At 36.5% G+C, this 12,174-nt stretch overlaps 1 protein-coding gene across 2 annotated transcripts in view; it reads right to left on the bottom strand.

Moving 5' to 3' along the window:
• Positions 1-12,174, bottom strand: part of syt1a (synaptotagmin Ia) — a 218,795-nt gene that overhangs the window by 17,708 nt on the left and 188,913 nt on the right. For both annotated transcript variants that reach the window (XM_030150191.1, XM_030150192.1), the window contains exon 9: positions 8,585-8,702. In XM_030150191.1, the coding sequence (XP_030006051.1) occupies positions 8,585-8,702 (118 nt within the window). The remainder of the gene's footprint in view (positions 1-8,584; positions 8,703-12,174) is intronic.

The raw sequence follows: 12,174 nt of genomic DNA on the forward strand, positions 1-12,174 counted from the left end.
TGTTTCCCTCAGGAGGTACGAGAGAAACAGGATTCTGGATAAACTACCAGCTCTGAGCCAAATCAGCTGCAGAGTTAAGTAGATCCACTAAATCTGTCTAATTTTATAGTGTTATTTACAGTTTGTGTTGCAAGCAGTGGATAATTGCCAGCTGTGACTCATTTAAATCATTATGGAATGGGCTGGTATATTCACAGATCTACTGTAGAACACCAAAAACAGAACCGTTTCCCTCTAAATATTTCTGTGTTCTATGAGTGTGCATCTGTGGGTTCTGGCAGAGTTGTGCCAAATCAACACAAATGTAAGCAAGCAGGGTTAAATATAGCCTGGCTGTCATCTTAGCTTTCCAGCCATCATTTTAAATTTACCATGGTGGGAGCACCCAGGGGTGACTGTCATTTTAGTTTCACACACTCAACTTAGCAGTGAATCACACACATACACACACACACGCACACCTACATACACACACAAACACATGCATTTACAGTGAGACTCCTCTCAGAGGCGACACCCACATAATCCATCCCAACGAAATCTGAGGAAGATCCTCCTGATAGCGTGCTGCAATCTCATTTCCACAAGAAGCGTCTTAATCACCGAAAAGCTAAAAAGAAATCCCTCTGTAACACATCTGCGGCTCATTATTAAAATTAGGCAAAGTTCAGAAAAAAGTTACACACTGACAGAATAAAGTTTGCATTTCTTAATTACTTACTTCTCTGAGGGGCTTTAAATCATCCTAATGATCCAGTACCCACACTTAGTCCAACCACTCACAGGAGCAAAACAAATAAAGCCTCCAGCTCAGTGATTTGATGGTGAGCTGGAACTCCGGGTCGGGGCAGCATGGCTTCATTACCAGCGACACACTGCCTGTATACTTTGATATCCTCCCCCACTGAGGGCTATTACTTGGTTATGTGCCACCGTCCGGGCCTCTAGGTCATTTTCAGAGGTACAAAAGACTGAGGGACAAAACACTTTTGCTGCCACTTCCACTACTCTGACTGGCTTCTAGATACTTGGCCTTTGTATTGGACACACTTTTGAGTCTGCACCATGCCAGGGAAATGGGCCTAGAATGAAAAGTGTAAAATCTGCCATTTTAAATGGACAATGAGTAAGTTTTAGTGCCTGAAAGCACCAAATAACTCTGTGGGAGGTTGAAAGAGTTGTTGACTCTGGCTGCTGCAGCACTTACTGACATTTAAGGTGCACTTCTTACTCTTTAGATAAGAGCATAAAACCATCCACTGGACTTTTAGGGTACCTTGAGATCTGTTTGCCTACTGCTTAACAACAGACAGTTTTGCAAAGTAACAGAATACATGTATTTAGAACACAAATTATTTAGTATAGTTATTATAGTATATTTAGTTGAGTTATAAGAGAATTTACTGTACTGTGAAGAAGTCTTAAGCAACATTTATTAGCTAACAGGAAAATACAGGAAATATGTGCACAACATAAACAAAAACAATCTAAATAGTTTCAACAGGCAAAAGTCAGTATTTTCAGCCAGCTCTGTTCACATGACAAAAAGCTTTCCAAACAAAAAAAAAAAATGTTGAGAGGCCTTAAATCAAACCTGGTGTAAAACAGCTGAAGACTGGTTTAGCAAATCTCATGTCTGTCCTAAAGAGCAAAACATTCAGTGCAAAGAGAGGACACACTAAATGTTTGAAGCTTTGGTCTGTAGAAACAGTTCATTCCATATTCATTCTGATTTTATCTTGGTCCAGACACAGAAATGCATATAACTGGACAAAACAACAAACCCAACGGAGGCTTAAGACTTTTGCATGACACCGTTTACTGTCTGTTGAGTAACAAAAGAAGATTGTTTGTGTTTATGTTCTACCCCTCTCACTTAACGTCAGAAAACAGAGAGGGTACAAACTGCCTTAATCTGCTTCCATTTTTATTTTAATATATTTCTCTTCTGAAAATAATGTGAAATACTACAGAACTGTAAATGTACCTAGTTTTATATTCATCTTTGTGTTATAGTTACCGATGTAATTCAATGCTGTCAAAGATTGGCTGTGAAAAAAGGGCAAAGAATAATTCGTCATCCTTTTTGTCAGACAAAACACCATACTGCTTTTGGATTTTCATATACTTATTGTTAACATCACTGCAAGTGTGAATAAGCGTTCAGAGTGATTGCTGGGTGATTGCTATTGTGTGAATGTCACATTTATTCACACAGTTACATTTAATAATAATGTCACGTAACAATAGAATGCAGTATAAATGACATTAAAGGTCTTATATTCTGTAATCTGTGGTGTAATAAATCTTAAAAATAACCCTACCAGCAGTGACAACTGATACGTATTGTAACCATACATTGCTGTAGAACCGTCTGAAACAGAGAACGGAGTCTGTAATGAGCCTGGAATTATTTTGAGACGACAGCTAAAGAGCATGTTGCTCGATACATCACCACGCTGAAGCAGCGGCATTCCTGAGAAGCCTCAAAGGCAACTGTAGCCTTTTTATTTTTTAATAAAATAGCTTTTGTCGGTTCTGTAGATGAGCACAGAATGGAGGGAGATTTGTAGGGATGATTCACGAAGGGCCAATCAAAAGAATTATTTCTGATTATACATTGGTTAATGGTAATACCCACATCTTCCTTAGTGAGCCATAATTAGGCATGGTAAACAGGATGACAATAGAGAAGAAGGCTGATCCCAGGCCATCAATTACTTGTCCTCCTCCTTAAACTCTGGCTGAGACGCCCTGTGGATGGAGGCTAATTATTGTTATTACAGACCTGCACATTATTTCATCCATCTGTTAGACTTTTAAGTGCACTCTCACAGCAGAAAAGTGTTCCTACTAACAAAAAACAAAAGTAAAAGTTCAATTTAGAGTATTCTGGTTGTATGCAATTAGGAATGTGCTGTGTTATTACTGCTTGCTAATAATTCATCCTGAAACCCACAGACCAGTTCACAGATAAACCATGCTCCAATTAAGGGTGGCATACAGTGCATGGTGTCAAACTGTCTGGCTTCCCTGCTACTTCCTGTCACTGTACAAGTGGAACCTGGCTCTCAAAGCGAACAGATTCACACCTTTTTTTCAGACTGGTTGGTTGATGTGGCTGACAGCTTAAATGCTGACAGTCCCACAATGCAAATGGGCACAGGTGAGCATTAATGCCAACAGCAGAAAATGGCAGCAGGGGATGGCTTTTTTTTTCTGCCAAATGGCTGCTCGTGCTGGTCTGATAGATGAAAGTGAGCTCTGAGCTTTTAATGTGCACTGTGTTACAGTACTGCAGGATGTTTAGGCTTATATGGAGAGAGCGGGCTGTCAGGCGGAAGGCGAGTGGACCCAGGTGTACGGTAATTGCAGCAAAAAGAGTCGAGGCGAGAGAGTGCACAGTGGGGATTTAAAGTGAAACCACTGAAGAAAGTCAAAGGAGAGGTGGGGGGAGGGACAGGGAGCAGCTCATTGTGTATTCCAGCGGTTGTGGTTCAGAGTGTGTGCATGTAGGTGGTAGATAGCTGCATGTCAGCGTTATGTGTGATGAATATGACGCAAACTGTTTTTTACATATTATATTTGGGCGCTTCTATGAAACTGGTCCCTAAAAACAAGACATGGGGGCTAAAAATTCAAACCAGATGTAGACTAATGTTACAAAGAGAGTTTGGAAGCACTTTGGGTCTGTTTTAAAAATAAATATTTACTGAGATAAAAGAGAAACTATTTTTCAGATAAAACACATTTTAATATTATTTTTATACAAAAATCTGCCTGTAACACGGTAAAAAGAACGCAAAAATTACGTGCTATTATTTTTTCGAATATCTTTTTATTCTCTCACAGGTACATTCTAGGAATCAAAGTAAATATGCAAGGCAGAGTGTTTCACAAAAATGACCGCTGTTGCAAAATCACTTGCTTTATTTGAGTTTAAATGGGCAGGTTCTGCATGTAACACCAGTGGACACGATGGGTTACATGTGAAACCTGGAATGACACTGAGATTCATGAAAAACCCACATGTCTGGATTGGAAAAACCACTAGGATCCTCAAATTTAACACAGTGTCTTTATTTATAGTGATATATAAGAATATTTTAAGCCATGTTTTCCACATTAAATGCACTGACACCTAGGTATCTTTTCATGTCCCAATTTTGGTCCTATTTTTGGCCCCAATATTTAATTAAAATTCATTAATTTTGGGATGGCTCAGAGCAAGAGTACATTTTTTTTGCATTTATCTGAGGTCATCAACAGATACATCCTGGGAGGAAATATGTCTAAATGTATCTTTTATTATTGTGTCTAAGAAGCATGTACCAAAATGAACCCAGTTTCATTGAAGCACCCATATTCCATTTATTAAATATTAGACTGTTGGTTAAAAGGGACAATCTGATTACCCTAATGTTGATGTTAAAACTTAGTGAAAACCTTTTGAAGGCCAATTCATTTAAGATTTGGGAAATTATTTGGAAATCAATCTCCCACATCTATGTTTCATGCAGCACATTTACACGACATAAGTAAAGTCGGTTTTTACTCAAATTGACTGAATTTACTCCAAGGTTCAGAGGTCACAGGCACTTAAAGATAAACATAGATAAATGTTCTTTACTATAAACTGTCATGTATATGATCCATCTCATCATCTTTTGAGAGGGATGTAAGTTTGCTCTTTCAGTGAATATTCCTGTTATATCATGACATGAACCTCCTAAATTTTAGCCTAAAACACTTTTAACTTTCATTTATCATCCCCAGTGCAGCCTCCATAGCCTGTGACAAGGAAACAGGCAGAGTAAATCCATGGCAGAAACAGTAAATGTTCTAAATGATGCCAAATCACAGAGGTGTTGATTTACACTGGATTAATGTGATTAGTGAACCTCTCAGTTTGCTGTTGTAGGGCAGAAACTTTGCAGAATTTTTATTTTACAAATGACAAACATGGTAGATTCATACAGGATTAAGTTAACAGATTAAGGTTACCAGAGGTCACCAGGTAGAACTAGTCCCATGCAGAGAGGGCTTTACTTAAGTTTTCTTAAGACTATTATAGACTATTTAATCCACAAAATGACACAATGTTGTGAAAATTGTAAACAGCATCATCATACAACCCACGCTAACATCAGTGACTATGTTTATGTGCACAAAACCTTCAGTTTCTTACCTTATTCTGATAATCTGATGATGAAGCTCTCTCATACACTGCAAAAATCAAAATCTTATCAAGGGTATTTTTCTCATTTCTAGTCAAAATATCTCATCACACTTTAAATAAGACATAATCACCTAAAGAGTAACTTTTCAGTGAGATATAAGAACTTATATTTAGACAGTTTTTGCTTATGTCCAGATTTTTTTTTGGTTTTGTTTTTCCTTTATTCAAGCAAAAAAATCAGCCAATGGAACAAGTGAAAATTATCTGGGTAAGATTTCTTGAAATAAGATTTTTAAGATCTACTGTCTAAAAGTAAGTTCTTATATCTCACTGAAAAGTACTCTTTAGGTCAGTGTTTTTCAACCTTGGGGTCGGGACCCCACGTGGGGTCACCTGGAATTCAAATGGGGTCACCTGAAATTTCTAGAAATTGATAAAAATAAAAACTTACTAATAAAAAATATATGGTGAGTTGAGAGACAATCCCAAAACATAAAAGACATGACAAACTGTGAAGCTGAAACTGAAGCACTGTGGTACTGTTTATCTGTCAAATGTTTATTGTGGTCGGTTTAAGACGTTGCAGCTCTGTCATAATTCATCGTTTGAGTTATTGTTTGTTCAATATTAATTGTCAGCCTTGTAAATACAAGCTGGACTGACTGTACATATCCTGACCAAGGAAAATCAAGTTCTCACTTTGTGCAGTAATCTACACCTGGCTTTTCTGCATCTGCCAAAACAAATTAATTTCAGCAACAAAATGTCTGGGGTCACCAGAAATTTGTTATGTTAAAATGGGGTCACGAGCCAAAAAAGGTTGGGAACCACTGCTTTAGGTGATTATATCTTATTTAAAGTGTGATGAGATATTTTGACTAGAAATGAGAAAAATACACTTGGTAAGATTTAGGTTTTTGCAGTGTGTCTAATGAAAATGAATGCTCCCATTTAGAGTAATAGTGGAATATTTACAGGGTGGGGAAGCAAAATTTACAATGAACATTTAGTTGTTTTTTCTCAGCAGGCACTACGTCAATTGTTTTGAAACCAAACATATATTGATGTCATAATCATACCTAACACTATTATCCATACCTTTTCAGAAACTTTTGCCCATATGAGTAATCAGGAAAGCAAACGTCAAAGAGTGTGTGATTTGCTGAATGCACTCGTCACACCAAAGGAGATTTCAAAAATAGTTGGAGTGTCCATAAAGACTGTTTATAATGGAAAGAAGAGAATGACTATGAGCAAAACTATTACGAGAAAGTCTGGAAGATACTATTAAAGAAGAATGGGAGAAGTTGTCACCTGAATATTTGAGGAACACTTGCGCAAGTTTCAGGAAGCGTTTGAAGGCAGTTATTGAGAAAGAAGGAGGACACATAGAATAAAAACATTTTCTATTATGTAAATTTTCTTGTGGCAAATAAATTCTTATGACTTTCAATAAACTAATTGGTCATACACTGTCTTTCAATCCCTGCCTCAAAATATTGTAAATTTTGCTTCCCCACCCTGTAAGTGTATGTAAACAGTGTGTTTACTGTGTTTACATCCACATCAGTATCCCTGATGTTGTGGGATTTTTTAAATAATCTTTTCTTTGTGTTTGTACGTGTAAACATCATACTCTGATTTCAGTAACCTGGTTAAGACATTATTCCAATTTTGAGAATCCTGGACACTCTAGCTGGACTACTGCAGTAATATCTATTACATGTGCACGTCTTACCTTGGTTTCTGAAAGTTCTGGATTACTGCATGAGGGCTAAACAACATAAAAATATAAATATGTCTACATCGATGAAAACGTCTCACTTCGGTACTGACAAACACACAATGTTTTGCCATCCAGTAATGAAACAAATACATACCTGGCAGATTAGATGAAAAAAAAAACAAACCCCCCCCCCACATATATACATATATATATATATATATATATATATATATATATATATATATATATATATATATATATATATATATATATACAGGGTGGGGAAGCAAAATTTACAATATTTTGAGGCAGGGATTGAAAGACAGTGTATGACCAATTAGTTTATTGAAAGTCATAAGAATTTATTTGCCACAAGAAAATTTACATAATAGAAAATGTTTTTATTCTATGTGTCCTCCTTCTTTCTCAGTAACTGCCTTCACACGCTTCCTGAAACTTGTGCAAGTGTTCCTCAAATATTCGGGTGACAACTTCTCCCATTCTTCTTTAATAGTATCTTCCAGACTTTCTCGTAATAGTTTTGCTCATAGTCATTCTCTTCTTTCCATTATAAACAGTCTTTATGGACACTCCAACTATTTTTGAAATCTCCTTTGGTGTGACGAGTGCATTCAGCAAATCACACACTCTTTGACGTTTGCTTTCCTGATTACTCATATTGGCAAAAGTTTCTGAAAAGGTATGGATAATAGTGTTAGGTATGATTATGACATCAATATATGTTTGGTTTCAAAACAATTGATGTAGTGCCTGCTGAGAAAAAACAACTAAATGTTCATTGTAAATTTTGCTTCCCCACCCTGTATATTAAACTCTATCATGACGACATTCCATTTAGAACCAGCAAATCTTTATCAGTTTTGATCAATAAAGAAAAGCATGATCATCACAAATTCAAATCGATAATCCTGAGCTGATGTCATTTCAGCACCACCACTGTTTTTGGTGACTGATACAGAAGCAGTTCCGTGGGTGAGTCTTTCTTGTCAAAAGCCTTTCCACGTCAAAGCGTCGTGTGTGTGCTGTTGTGTGGGTGTGTTCTAATTGTAGAGTCATTAAGGTATGTTTGGATCTAAAGCACACAGCTGGTTTTCCCCCACAGGAAACACACTTTTTTTTTTTAAATTTCTGGTCCACAACATAACAATAAAACTATAAATAAATCAAAGCTGCCCAGTCCTCAGTTCGCTTCTGTTTCAGAGATTTATAATCAACATTTCTCCCTCTTTGACTAATGGATGAATGTGCTCTGACCCTGTGATATATGTCACTGTCATAAACATGTGGGTGTTGTGTGCAGGAATCCCACCCCCTTACAACTCACACATTCAGTTACCATGACATCAGAGGCACTATTCAGACTCTGTGCTGCGATAAATGTCATAGATTGATCTGAATGCTACACGGGCTTATTAAAACAGGAATATTTCATTATTTTGATGTGTTCGTGATCCTCTGACTGTGTTGGACATATTGAGTTTGTTTGTGCACGCTGCAGTCATTAGTGTGTATCATGATCTGTGTGTATGGGTGGTTGTTGGGAAGGAAAATAAACTGTAGAGTTGTAGGAGAGTGGATGTGCATGCATAATTACAGACAAAGATCCTGTCAAAGGGAAAGTAAGTGGGCAGATGTTAGACTCTTGCAATTCTCCTCACCTGACAAGCCTCCCACGTCCATTTTCTTCAGGTTTTTGGCCTCGAGGATGACCACAGTCAGTTTGCCAGCAGTGGGCACATATCGCAGGGAGAAACAGATATCACCAAGCTTCTCTTGCTGTTGAAAAGGCAGAGGCATTACAGTGATGAAAACAGTTTAACAGCAACTATTAAATCTACTTTTACTGCAGCACATTCTCACAACAGATGTTTCCTGAGAGGATACACAAAAAAATATGCTTTTAATCTCCATAACAGATTAGAAGTTGTTCCATCAACCATGCCTGAATCTTTAACCCTTTCATGCAAGAATTCTGAAAAAAGTATCAAAATTTTTTTTGGATTGATTTTATTACTCAAAATTAGGCTAAAGTTGAAATGCATTTTGAATTACTATTATTATTATTATTATTATTATTATTATTATTATTATTATTATTATTTTATTTTTAATATGGTTTTATTAAGAAGATTTTTGAGGTCCTGAGACCCAGGAAAGCACAATTTTTTAGCTTTTCTGAATTAAATAATTGCCTATATTAGATTAGAAACATCTTGATGCAACTGTTTTTTCAGATGCATTTTTAAAAAATTTTATGGAATGTCCTTTGAGGTGAACAGTCTATTTATTTATTTATTTATTTATTTATTTATTTATTTATTATAAATCTGTGAAACCCTTGGGCAAAAAACCCATAGCTGGGTCTTACAAGGTTAAATTTATGAGATCACAGAGCAGTCCAAATTCAAAAACAAAGATTAAATTTTTCTTCATTGTATTGCTTAGGATCTATAGACACTGCCCCCATGTGGTTTGGAGAATATTACCTTTATAATCCTTTGGGAAGTGAACTTCAACTATGCGTCCACAAATGTGGACATCATGCATGAAAGGGTTAAACACACGGTGAAACTCTGACAAATAACCTGCTCTATTCACCTGTGTCATTTCCCTAAAATGAAAATAGCTGTTATTGTGTTGTATTGTTCATTGTGTATCATGTATGTGTTTTATGTTGTTTGGACTTTGTACGGCTGCTACCTTGGCCTGGTCTCCCTTGCAAAAGAGATTTCTAATCTCACTGGGACTTCCTGGTTAAATAAAGGTAAAATTAATAAATGAAAAACAACTGCAGTAGGTTCATGAGAAACTTCTTTAAATAACATTCAGAACCTGTTTATTAAAAAAACCCATGATTTTTTAAATTAAGTTCTTATATCGTTTATTTTCCTGCAGTCTGCAAGGGCTATTTACACCAGAATTTAAGCCAAATTTAAAAAAAAAAAATCCTTTAGTTACAAATGTATTTTCCAATGTGCCAAAAGGCGCAGCATGTAAAAATGTTTTATATTCCACTTCGTCTCGAGTCAGAGGAAATTCACTCTGCAACAAGGCTCTTCATGTTTTCAATCTTGTACCACGGTTTACTCTCTAGTTTCTTTCTAATATTGGCTCCAGCAAATGTTTGTCACTCATCACTTTGCTGGAAAAGTACTCACAGCAGTCACTTCACTGCTTCATACAAATCAGCAGCACAGCACATCCTCATTATCATACTCTAAACACAGACGGAGCTATTCATATTTTAGTCAGTTTCTCCATCAGCAGAGCGGACACAGTCAGTTGCTAACACTTTCTTTCAGCTCACACCTGGTCATTTTGCAGGCAGATTATAAAAGAGATGAGAAGCAAACAGGTCCTGAATATCAATCTGTGTTTGATTTCAAGAGTCATCAAGTCGCAATCAAAAACAATTTCCTTGCGTAGGATCTGTATGATGGAAATGGCCATTGTTTGTTGTGTGAATATCAAATGTGTGAGTATCAATTCACAAAGTGTTAAATTTGAAGTCCATTACCCCGACCACAGTTGCACTAATTGCTAAACCTGAGAACTAAATGTTCTGACTTTGAAAGGCCAGTACTACAGTCAGGTCTGACGGTGTCGATGCTCAGAGGAGGGAGGAGCAGCCGTTACCTGTCAGGAGCACAGACCAGTGGCTCTTTGAGATGAACTGTGAAAGGCCAACTGCTGCCTTTTCAACTTAAAGGCCACTTTTGGAAGTTGCTGCTTCAGATTTGGCCTTAACATTTAAGGAGGTTATGCATTGTGTACTTATGGTAAATTATCGTACCTCTGCACTGAATTCCTTACTAGAAGCCTTGACATGTCTAAGTTCCTCCCTGGTATATTCAGAGTCATGTCACATCCTTATAGAAGTGGTTTTGCTTAAGTTTTTATAGACAATTAAACCCCACATTCGAGCCTTTTAAAGTTGGGAGTGTGTCTATAAATTACACCACAGGTGTCAAACATGCGGCCCGCCAAAGGGTCCAATCTGCGGGATGAATTTGTGAAATGCAAAAATTACACTGGAGATATTAATCAGTGGTGTCAAAATCATTTTATTTCAGGTTCCATGTACAGACATATTCAGTCCAATTAGATTTTAAGTGGGTCAGAACCAGTAACATATTATCACAATAACCTATAAATAACGACAACCCCAAATTTTCTCTTTGTTTTTTGGTGTAAAAAAGTTAAATTACATCAAAGTGTTTACATTACCAAACTATACATTTACAAAAAATGTGAATAACCTGAACAAATGTGAACAAATGGAAATGTCTTAAGAAAAGCAAATTTAGTTTTACCAATATTCTGCCTGTTACTAAATGTTTTGTGCGATTGTAATGCACACGTGTAAATGATAAACTGATAAACCGAGGCATAATATTGTTAAAATTGCACTTGTTTTTCTTAAGACAATTCAAGTTGTTCATGTTATTCAGATTTTTAAGGAAACTTTCTAGACGTAAACCTGATCATAATAGAATTTTACTTTTTTCGCTGTTATCATTTTACTGGTCCGGCCCACTTGAGACCAAATTGGGCTGGATGTGGCCCCTGAACTAAAATGAGTTTGACACCCCTGAATTACAGGTTCCATCATGTGTGTATTAGACTCAAGTCATCTGTTGTTGATTGCGACCTATGATCTTTATATTTCATATATATATTTTTTTTTTTTAAAAAAGCTGTTTTGTGTCAAGAGACAAAATATACACATGTAGTTGGTCTTTTATGAAGCTTTTCTGTAAAAACTGCCATCCCATCACCTCAATGTTTCAACTGTGCTCAGGAAAATACCAAACTCCACCCAGCAGCTGGCCTTTACTCAACGTCTGAAGCAAGGTTATCATTGTTAACAAGAACTAACGACATGACAAAAACTAGAATTGAAAAAACATTTTTGTAAACTGCAATAAAAAAAACAAAACAAAAACGATAATTAAAAGAAAAAACGATAAACTAACTGAAACTGTATTGTGTGCTAACAAAACTAACTAAAACTTATAAAAAATTATGGATAAAATTCCCTTTGTTTTCATCTTTGTCAGTATCGGATTGATATGAAATCAATTTACTTCACTCAAGCAATTATAGCTGGCGGCACCATGCAACACTTCACGGTCCGTCATTTCTCGTGACTTGTCATTTGGAGACTAAAGTTGAGAGAAAGCAGCAGAGTCCTGTATGGGGTTTCTTTGAATACAGCTACGAGGAAGATAAAAGATATGAAAAAACT

This window comes from Sphaeramia orbicularis, chromosome 12 (assembly GCF_902148855.1).
Source record: "Sphaeramia orbicularis chromosome 12, fSphaOr1.1, whole genome shotgun sequence".
Classification (NCBI taxonomy): domain Eukaryota; kingdom Metazoa; phylum Chordata; class Actinopteri; order Kurtiformes; family Apogonidae; genus Sphaeramia; species Sphaeramia orbicularis.